General features: G+C 46.1%; 1 protein-coding gene across 1 annotated transcript in view; it reads left to right on the forward strand.

The window, feature by feature from the left end:
• LOC122541550 (zinc-binding protein A33-like) overlaps positions 1-1,819 on the forward strand; it is a 14,802-nt gene extending 12,983 nt beyond the window's left edge. The window contains exon 7 of the mRNA XM_043678379.1: positions 363-1,819. Coding sequence (XP_043534314.1) covers positions 363-913 — 551 coding nt within the window. The 3' untranslated portion in view covers positions 914-1,819. The remainder of the gene's footprint in view (positions 1-362) is intronic.
• Positions 1,820-11,289: the final 9,470 nt, after the last annotated feature.

The following is an 11,289-nucleotide window of genomic DNA, read 5'->3' on the forward strand; positions in this document are numbered from 1 at the left end:
TTAACCTTCCCCTCCCTCCTGCGATAAGGTTAGGGTTAGGGTTCTGTTCTTCATTTCCCCACTCACTCCCCTCAAGTGAGCCCTCTCACCTCCCCTCCCTCATTCCTTCCTCCCAAGCCCTCTGCCTGAACCATCCTTCCTCCTCATTCCTTCACTCTCCACACTCACTGAACTCTCCTTCACTCACTCCTCTTTCCCTGACGCTCCCCTCCTTCAAACTCCCCTTTTCAGATTCACCTTATCTCCCCTCCACACCCATCCCTTCTGTCACTCAACCACTCACTACCTGCTCCCCTCACCCTCCTTGGCCTCTCTCTCCCTCCCTCTCTCTCCCTGACGGTGTTATTTGATCTCTCCCCCAGCTCCAGCCTCTCTGACTCTGGATCCGAACACAGCGCATCCCCGGCTCATCCTGTCTGAGGACCGGATCAGTGTAAGACTCGGAGACACAGAGCAGACGCTCCCTGACTCCCTGGAGAGATTTGATTCCTGGCTGTGTGTCCTGGGATCAGAGGGATTCACATCAGGGAGACATTACTGGGAGGTGGAGGTGGGGGAGAAGACCTGGTGGTGTCTGGGAGTGGCCCGAGAGTCTGTGGAGAGGAAAGGGAGGATCAGACTGAGCCCCGAGATTGGATTCTGGATTGTGGGACTGTTTCCCGGATGTGGTTATTTAGCCGCCACCTCCCCCTCTGAGACCCCCCTCTCCCCGAGTGTGAATCCCTGGAAGATCGGGGTTTTCCTGGACTATGAGACTGGACAGGTGTCATTTTACAATGCGGACACCATGTCCCATCTCCACACTTTCAGCCACACTTTCACTGAGAGGGTCTTTCCCATCTTCTGTCCAGGAGGGAATATTGATGGGAAAAACTCCGCCCCGCTGACAATCTGCAGGATTAAAGGGCACTGAAATCCTATAATTTCATCCCGTCCCCATGTCTCCTGCCAGCTGTAAACTGATGGGGTCGGTCTCAGTCTGGTGGAAAGAAGGAGGGGGAGAGAAGAAATAAATAGAAGCTCAGTTGTAGAGAGGGACTGACTGGGTAGAATGAGCTGTGAGCTGCAGGAACCCGGGGACCTTCCTGTCTGTAATGTTGCTCCACAGGCGGGAGGTGGCGCTACATGACGGTGTTGGAGATGAATCAGTCAGTGGTTCTCAGACTGGGCTCAGTGGGAGTCTTTCCGGGGGACACCAAATCGTTTCACTGCAGGGTCAGTGGTGTCTTTCCAGGGGGACTGGGCTCAATCCCAATAAAATGTCAGAATGATCTTCTTTAGATTTCCACCATGTGTCAATAATGTGTATCCCACACGTGATTTAATAATATTGAGAACTGTCTTGTTGTGCTCAGGTCTGTAAATATTGCCCAGAATGTTACTGCTCTTTCAAAAAATTTGGAAAATTTGAAAACTTCAGATTTGATGGGTGAACCGATCGTTTATGTCAAGATCAGATCATATTTAACCATGTTTGAAACCATTCAGTTGGTGCAAACTGCAATGAAGGTGGAGCCACAGTTTTCACTTATTTCTGAGTTATTGCTCTCTCATCATTATCTCCTGTGAAATAATCCTTAAGTCACCCCAATGAAAATGTCGGCTTGATAAAAGTCATTACTCTAGCACTCTGTGCATGGAACTATTCAGATTTCTCATTGTTTATGTTTATGTAATTCTAACTTATATTGGAGTGCAGGATCAAATTTGAAAATAGCTTCTTCAACCAAATCAACATCTGCGACTCACTAGAGTGAAAGCAAGGTTTCTTTAAAAACTACTTCATCAATAAATCCAAGAGAGTAAACCTGTTGTCATTTTATTTGTAAATTTCTCCAGAATATGTATCCTTCTACCTCGCATTCCAACTTCATCTGGATTGTTTTAAAATTTACTGTTTCGAGTCAATGGAGTGTTAGTTGCCCGGAAATGATCCCAAGTTTACTCTAGACATTCAGTTGTTGCTCCTTTCGGTGGGGCCTTTGTGTCAGAGATTGTTAGAGCCCTACAGCATAGACTGGCTCAAACTGATCCATGCCAAACAAAAGGTCTATCCACACTTATCACATTTCCCGGCACTTGGCCTGTAACCTTCTAAACCTTTCCGATTCATGTATTTCTCCAAATTTCTTTGAAATGTTGTTAATATACACATCTGAACCATTTCCACTGGCAGCTTATTCCGCATACAATCCACCCTCTGTGTAAAAACATTGTCCCTTTTATTCTTTCCCCTCTAACTGGAAACTGATGTCCTCTCTTCCTTGATTCTGCAACTCTGGGTAAAAGACTGAGTGCATTCACCTTGTCATTGCCTCTCATGATCTTATTCACTTCTGTAAGTATCCCCCCCTCAGTCTCCACTGCCCTAAAAAGTCCTCGTTTGTCCAACCTTTCCCTATAACTCAGACTCTTGAGTCCAGGCAACATCCTTGTAAACGTTTTTGCACACGTTCCAGTTTAATGCTTCCTACAGCAAGGTGACCAAAACTGAACCCAATAATCCAAGCGCAGCTTCACCATGTCCTGTACAACTGCAGTATAACTTCCCAACGTCTATACTCAGTGCCCTGACTGATGAAGGCCAGTGTGCCAAATGCCTTCTTCATTGTCCTGTCTACTTGTGACTTTCAGAGAACCGTGTACCTGAAGTCCCTCTGTTCCACTACACTCGTTAAGGCCCTAACATTCATCATGAAACACCTACCTTGATTTGACTTTCCAAAATGCAGGACATCAAACTTATCTATATTAAACTCTATTTGTCATTTCTTGGCCCATTTCCCCAGCTGATCAAGGTTCTGCTGCAATTTCTGACAACCTTCCTCACAGTCAACAATACCGCCGATTTTAGTGTTATCTGAAAATTGTCATGTGGTGGGCAGTGGGAGTGTACACATGTTTCAGACAGTGAAGCTGTAAAGGCACATGGATAGAGTATTCAGCTGGTCCAAGTCCAGTCCCTTTTCCTCTCCTGCCCTGTAATATTGTTTTTACAGTCAAACATCCATGTAATTTTGTAGTACCGTCAGTGGTTAAGTTTCTTAACATAAAGTGTAAATGTAAAGCCTCAGCAGTGGTGAGATTAACCTCAGTGGGAAATTTTAAGGATAATGTTCAACACAGTTAAGCAATTCTGGATAATTGAGGAAAGCCAGTGTGGGCTTATTCAAAGCAAGTGATGTTTAACTGAATTGATTGAGCTTCTGACTGAAGACACAATTAGGATTTAGAGGGAATTTGATCCTGGAATTGAAAAGGCTTTTGCGAAATTGTCTCATAAAAGATTTAGAAGTATAATTGAAGCCCATGGAATGAAATGCAAGTGATAACATGAGGTTGAATTTGACAGGGTGGCAGTGAATGAGGATTTTTGAGATGAGGTTAATTTTACAGTAATGTTCTATGTCGGTCTGTTCCAGGAACATTGGTGTGGCAGCATCTGTGCAGAGAAAACAGTTTCTCCATCACTTTGTGTTTTATTTCTGATTTCCAGCATTTGTAATTCTTTATTTCTTGAACACTAGGTGTGCTACAAACTTCAATTTTCACTGCCAGGGTGAAATTGCTGGTGAGAATCAGCAATCTGGCAGTGTGAGTGGAGAGAAAGAAGAGACAACATTTTAGGTCCAGTGACACTAATTCAGTTTTTCGAACAATTTTTATTTTTGTAGGATACCTTGTGATTGGCAGTGAAACACAAATTCTTCCAGATCATTTCAAAGGTTTGATGACTTTGGTTTCAAGTAGGCTGAGGGGATTCCATGTTATCTTCTCGAATTCCCTTTACATTGCAGGGCTGTGCCTCTGTGGTGAGAAAAGGACTGTGAAGCCTCTCTAACCCATCGCATGAATCAACACTTTTCTACACCCTCCCACTGGACAGACACAAGCAAGTCTGAACAAGAGTCATGCTGGATTTGAAACATTGCTCGCATCTCAGCTGCTGCCCGACCTGCTGGGTTTCTCCAGCATTCTCAGTGTTTGTGTGGAATTTGATGCGGCAGAGGGCTGTTAAGGCTGGCACATTCAGCATATACAAGGCTTAGATGGACAGATTTTTCATGAGGAAGCGAATCAAAGATTATGGAGTTAAGGCCAGAAAGTCAATTTGAGAATGATCAGATTAGCTATGATCGTATTCTCTGGCAAAGCAGAGGAGAGGTCACACCTGACACACCTCATTGAGATGTTTGTGGAAGTGACAAAGAAGTTTGATGAATGCAATGGAAATGTGTTTTTCTGACTGGAGATCTGTGACCAGTGATGTTGTGCAGTGACCTGTGTTGAGATCCTGTACATTTATAATTTGGAAGAGAATGTAGGTGGTCTGAGCTTGCAGTGTATGACATGATCGTGAAAACTCAGACTGACACTTGAGTGCAATACTGAGGGAGTGCTGCAGTATTGGGACTGCACTCTGATCAATGACACTTTGATCCAAACCTCATGTAGGGATGAATATAAATAAGATCTCATGGCCAATATTTATCTCTCATTCAACATTAAAATGATTTGATGACCTGTTCACATTGCTGTGTATGGGAGCTGCTCTGTACAGACTGACTGCCTCATGTTTCACCTTCCATCATTGAATACAATTCTGAAATACTTCATGGACTGTAAGAAGCTTTGAGATGTCATTACAAGCGCTTTGCAAATACTAGTCTTTTTATCTGAGATATTCGATAGGGTATTCAGAAGCTTGACACGGTCAGTATACCATGTTATCACTTGTGATGGTGATTGGGAGTTATAAATATAAGACAGTCACTAATATATCCAGATGACAGCTTTCCCTCTGCTGACCATAAGCTGCAGCAGCAGAATGAGGTCATGCACCACTCGGGTTTCCTCCAGCATTTGATTGTGGCTGATATATTTCTCAGTCCCTATTCTCCTGCCTTCTCCCTGTCACCCTGGTCCCTTTACTAATCAAGAACCTATCCATCTCTGTCTTAAACACTCTCAATGATTGGGCACCACATCATTCTGCAACAATGAGTTTGACAGATTAAACACCCTCTGGATGAAGAAATTCCTCCTCATCTCAGTTATAGAGTCATAGAATCATAGAGACGTTCAGCATAGAAACAGACCCTATGATCTAACTCGTCCATGCCAACTAGGTATCCGAAATTAATCTCGCCCCATTTGCCAGCATTTGGCCTATTACCCTCTCAACCTTTCTATTTATTGACTAATCCAAATGCCTTTTAACTTTTTAATTTTACCAGCCTCCACCACTTCCTCGGGCAGTTGATAACATTTTTTTCTGAAAACATTGCCTCTGAGGTCCTTTTTTTAATAGGTATTTTTTTATTGAAAGAGGTAGTTTTTTTGTAAAATTATAGAAGTACAACCACAATAAGCCCACAAAAAAACACTACTCTCTATCTAAAACAAAAAAACAAGAAACAACAATGCAAACAAAACACAACTATTCTCATGTGCAAACTGAACAAAACAGTGATTGTTATAAATAAATAAAACAGCTCAGCATAAGAAACATCAGTTCCCAACCTCTGAGAGCATTGAATATTACGCATGAATTTATTTGAAATTTTTCCTTCAAGGGCATCAAGTTCACTAAATCAGATCATCGTGGCAACACAAAAGCATGAGTTAAGATGGCAGATAAATCTATATTCCAATCATCCAAAATGGGCCGCCATATCTTATACAAATGTTCAGTTTCTCGGTGGACTATATTTGTAAGAAATTCCAAACGAATATGTTTCTAATTAGCCTACGCCAAACCAACAGACCTGGGGGGTTTACAGAGATCCAACACATCACAATTGTTTTCCTTGCACAAAAAGTGAGAATATTAAGAAGTTTTTTTCCCATGAGCGTCTAAAGAAGATAAATTAGGGAGGGCCAGGAGAAGAGAAATAGGGTCCCTCTTCACTTTGATCCCCAAGAACCTCTCTATTACTCATGCCACAACCCTCCAGTATCTGCCTGAGGCAGGACCACAGACAATGTGTGAGAGTACTGATACTTATTTTACACATTGAATGCTTCTTCCACTCCCTCTGCCTCTGGGTTACTTTTTCCATCAAGACACCTGACCACCCTCTGAAGACCCCTTCTCCTGCCTCCAACACACCCCATCCACCTGGACACCCCGTGCTGGTCTGTTACCTACCCGTGATCTCTTTATTTCAAACTGCCACTGAGACATTGACCGCCTCAACCTGTCCACCCCCAATACCCACTCCAACCTCTCACCCACGAAACGCGCAGCTCTCCGCTCCCTACGCTTCAACCCCAACATCACCATCAAACCTGCAGGCAAGGAGGGTGCAGTGGTAGTTTGGCATGCTGACCTTTACACCGCTGAAGCCAGGTGCCAACTTGAAGACACCTCCTCTTACCGGCCCCTCGACCACGACTCTCCTCCCATCACCAAACCATCATCTCCCAGATCGTACACAACCTCATCACCTCAGGGGATCTCCCACCCACAGCTTCCAACCTCAGTTCAGGAAACCAACACTGCCTGGTTCTAACTCCTACCCAAGGTTCACAAACCTGACTACCCTGGCCAACTCATCATCTCAGCCTGCTCCTGCCATACCAAGCTCATCTCTATGTACCTTGATACTGTCCTATCCCCCCAGTCGAGGAACTCACCACATACATTCAGGACACCACCCACTCCCTCCATCTCCTCCAAGACTCTTGTTTCCCTGGCTCCCAACGCCTCATTTTCACCATGGACATCCAGTCACTACACACATCCATCCATCATGACCAGGGCCTCCAAGGCCTCTGTTTCTTCCTCTCCTGGCATCCCCACCATTACCCCTCCACTGACACTCTCATTCATTTGGCTGAACTGGTCCTCACCGTCAATAATTTCTCCTCTGAATCCTCCCCTTCCTCCAGCTGAAAGGGATAGCCCACATGGGCACCAGCTACGCCTGTCTCTTTATCAGTTATGTGGAACAGTCCATCTTCCACAGCTACACCGGCACCATTCCCCACCTTTTCCTCCATTACTTTGTGGACTGTATCAGCGCTATCTCGTATTCCCAGGAGGAGGTTGAACAGTTTGTGAATTTCACCACGATATTCCATCCTGACCTCAAATTCACCTGGACCATCTCAGACACCTCCACCTCCTTCCTGGACGTCTCCATTTCCATCAACGGTGATGACTCAACACAGACATCTTCCACAAACCCACAGCAATCTGGACTACACCTCCTCTCACCCTGCCTCCTGTAAGAATGCTATCCCTTATTCCCAATTTCTCCACCTCCACTGCATCTGATCCCAGAAGGATCAGTTCCACCACAGAACACACTAGATGGCCTCCTTCTTCAAAAACCGTAGTTTCCCCTCCCACGTCGTCGATGATTCCCTCCAGCACATCACATCAACTTCTCGCACCTCCTCCCTTGAATCCCACCCCTCCAAGTGCAACAAGGACAGACCCACCCTGGTCCTCAACTTCCACCCCACCAATCTCCAGATACATCGCATCATCCTCCATCTTTTCTGCTGCCTACAAACAGACCCCACCACCAGAGATACATTTCCTTCTCCACCCCAAATGCATTCCAGAGAGACCATTCCCTCCGTGACTCTCTTCTCAGGTCCACGCCCACCACCAGCCTACCCTCCCCTCCTGGAACCCTCCCTTCCCGGCACCCTCCCCTGCTACTGCAGGATATACAAAACCTGCGCCCACAACTCCCCCCCTCCTCCGTCAAAGGCCACAGAGCGGCTTTCCACACTATCAGAGTTTTACCTGCACTCCTACACATGTCATTTACTGTATCTGTTGCTCCCGTTGTGGTCTCCTCTACACTGGGGAGACAGGACGCCTATTTGCAGAATGCTTCTGAGAACACCTCTGGGACACTCGCACCAACCAACCCCACTGCCCCATGGCCAAACACTTCAACTCCACCTCCGCCAAGAACATGCAGGTCTTGGGCCTCCTCCATCGCCACAACTTAACCACCTGACACCTGGAGGAAGAAGGCCTCATCTTCCACCTTGGCACCCTCCAACCCCACGGCATCAATGTGCATTTCACCAGTTTCTTCATTTCCCCTTCTCCCACCTTCTCCAAGACCTAGCCATCCAACTCAGCACCGCCCTCATGACCTGTCCTACCTGTCCATTTTCCTTCCCATCTATCCGCGCCACCTTTCTCTCTCACCTATCACCATTACTCCACCTTCATCTATCTATCATACTCTCAGCTATCTTTCTGGCAGCCCTTCCCCCCTCCCATTTATCTCTCCACCCCCTTGGCTCACAAGCCTCATTCCTGATGAAGAGCTTTTGCACGAAACGTCGATTCCCCTGCTCCTCAGCTGCTGCCTAACCTGGTGTGCATTTCCAGCACCACACTCTCGACTGTGAAAGGGCAATGTCCACCCTCTCCTTTCTGAGATTCGAAAGCACCTTTTTTCTCTGAACTGGCAAATGGCTCCCTCTAATATTTTAGGTACACCATTTGAGGAGCCAGTTGGCTATGATTCCCTGTAACAACAGTTGAACTCCAAAAAGGAAAAATTCTATTGACCAATTGCTGCGCATAAACAAAAAAAAATTAATGAAGCCTAAAAAATACATAAACTAAAACTACTACAACAAAATACTTGTTACTACATACACAAAAAACCCAACAACTAAACCTCATATCAGGCAACTAGTGAGGGGATCTATCCCTGCCCACAAGAGGGACTTAAATATCCCAAAAACACATTCATAACTCCTTCCAGCTTGAACTGCATCCCAGACTCAGGCCAAGAAAGGAAAGAAAAAAAAAAGCAACATGAACAAGGAAATTGAAAGTAGGCACTCCACCCATCCCCATATCCATTCACACCCATTGATATCAGAACAAAAAAGTCGACAACACTTTCTTTAAGAAAAGGAGACAGAGAAAAGGAAAAAGAAAGACACTATTGTCCACAACCTTGAAGTCATTCAGTCTATTTTAAAGCATCCAAAAAGTTTTTTCACTTTTTATGCAGTGTCAATTGAGTGCACAGACCCATCATAAGTGAAATGAAGCATCGCTGGATATCTCAAGGAATACAGGATACCAAGGTCTTCTGTTGGCTTCATCAAAGGACTTCCTTTTATGAATCATAGCTGCAGAAAAGTTCTGGAAGAACATTATCCCAGAACCTTTGTGAGTTAATGCCTGTGAATCCTTCCCCTTCATTCTAGAGAGTTCCATAACTTTAACTTTGTCCCTGTAACTGTGGAACCGCACCAGGACCACATGAGGGTGCTGATCTGAATTGGGCCTATGCACTGCGACCCAATGGGCCCACTTAGCTTTCACCCGGCCTGATGCAACCTCCAAGCCAAGAAACCGCAGCAGCCAGCTGTCAAAGGAGCTCACTGGCTGATGGCCTTCTTCTCCCTTCAACAGTCCCACGCTACGGAGATTGTTCCACCTCCCTCTGTCCTCTCTCACATCCTGAAGTTAATCCCTCTGGTTTTAGGACATATTCCCAGTTATCAAATTCTCCTGGATGTCATGGAGTTGCTGCTCTGTATCTCCAAGTCTCACGCCGATCTGGTCCTTAGACAGAATGAGCAAGGGATTTGCTGCAATCGGATCCAGAGACAGAGAGGCTGGAGTTGGGGAGAGATCAAATAACACTGTTAGAGAGAAGGACAGAGTAGGGTGGAAAAGGTCTGTGGGCAGCAAAATCTCGGAAAGTGAGGGAGAGTGGGAACAGGTGAGTAATGGATAGAAGATGGGAATGGAGGGGAGAATGAGACGATTGGAAGGAGGGGAGTTGAAAGGTGAATGGTTGAAGAGTGAGTGAGAGAGAAGGTAGTGAGTGAGGACAGTGAAGGATGAAAGGACAGGTGGAAAAGGGGAGATACTTAGGAGGGGGATGCAAGAATGAAGGAATGAGATGAATGACCTCATTTCGAGGGAAGTTTTTGGGGAAGGGATGGGTGATGTGACAGCAGATGGAGGGGAAAGTGATGTGGTAAGAGGCAGAGGTGGCACAGTGGTTAGCACTGCTGCCTCACAGCGCCAGAGATCCAGGTTCAATTCCCGCCTCAGGTAACTCTCTGTGTGGAGTTAAGTTGTCAAGGTAAGTCCTGTCCAGGACAAATCATCAGCCTAGTCTTCATCATCAGTAAAGTGATGGAAGGTGTCATCAAAAATGTTATCAAACAGCACCCAGATGGTCAGTATGGGTTCCACCAGGGCCACTCAGCTCCTGATCTCATTATAGCCTTGGCTCAAGCATGGACAAAAGAGCTGAATCCCAGAGGGGAGGGGAGAGTGACAGCCCTTGACATCAAGGCTGCATTCGACCGAATGTGGTATCAAGGAGCTTTTGCAAAACTGGAATCAACGGGTATCAGGGGCAAACTCTCCACTGGTTGACGTTGCAACTGACACATAGGAAGATGGGCAGGGAATTGGGAGGGCAGTGGTGAAGTGAGTAGGGTAATGAATGAATGTGGGTTCAGAGAATGTAAGAAAGCAATCGGTGTGGCCAGAGGACAAGAAGAGGGTGAGCAAGAGGAGAGAAGATGGCAGAGGGGCAATGCTGAGTGAGGTGAAGGAGGGAGAGTGAGGAAGTGGTGGCAGATTGCAAGGGAGCAGAGTGAGGGGAGGGGAGGGTGATGGAAGGTAGTAGGGTTGAGGAGACTGAGTGTGTGGAAGATGGAGGGATAGAGGATGGGGAAGTATCTCCATGAGGTGGGCACAGGGAAGTGATGTCGAAGGAGTGGGAGTAGGGGAGCAGGGTGTGGGGAGTGGGGAGAGAAGATAGCGAGGAGAGGCTGGGAGACAGGAGAACGTGGGGATGGGAGAGTGGATGGTAAGTAGGGGGTTGGGGGAAATTATTGTAAGGGCAGGAAATCAGCATTGGGGAGAAGAGTGCCAGGGAGAGAAGGGCAAGGCCAGAGGAGAAGGGCAGATGGAGAAGGGGAGGGGGGAAATTGCCCAGTGTCATGTCGACTCCAACAACTTGTAAGATAGGGGTCAAACAGACCCATCACCTTGAAATCCACCTCAGCTTCTGTAGCAATGAGAACAGAGAGTGAATCAGATCCATCCGTCTTCGCAAAGGTCATTACTTTTGTATCATTCATAATATTAAAAACAGTAAGGGAGGGCGACAGAAAGAGTCTGAGAGAGAGAAACAGAGGGACAGAGAGAGAGACAGCCAGATGATAGTGAAGTCAGAAAGTGATTGATAGTTCTCTCAGTACAAATCTGTGATAGTGGAGTACTCTCAGAGTACAAGCTCTCCACTCAGGCAGAACTCCCTCAGTAGA

This window comes from Chiloscyllium plagiosum, chromosome 37 (assembly GCF_004010195.1).
Source record: "Chiloscyllium plagiosum isolate BGI_BamShark_2017 chromosome 37, ASM401019v2, whole genome shotgun sequence".
Lineage (NCBI taxonomy): Eukaryota > Metazoa > Chordata > Chondrichthyes > Orectolobiformes > Hemiscylliidae > Chiloscyllium > Chiloscyllium plagiosum.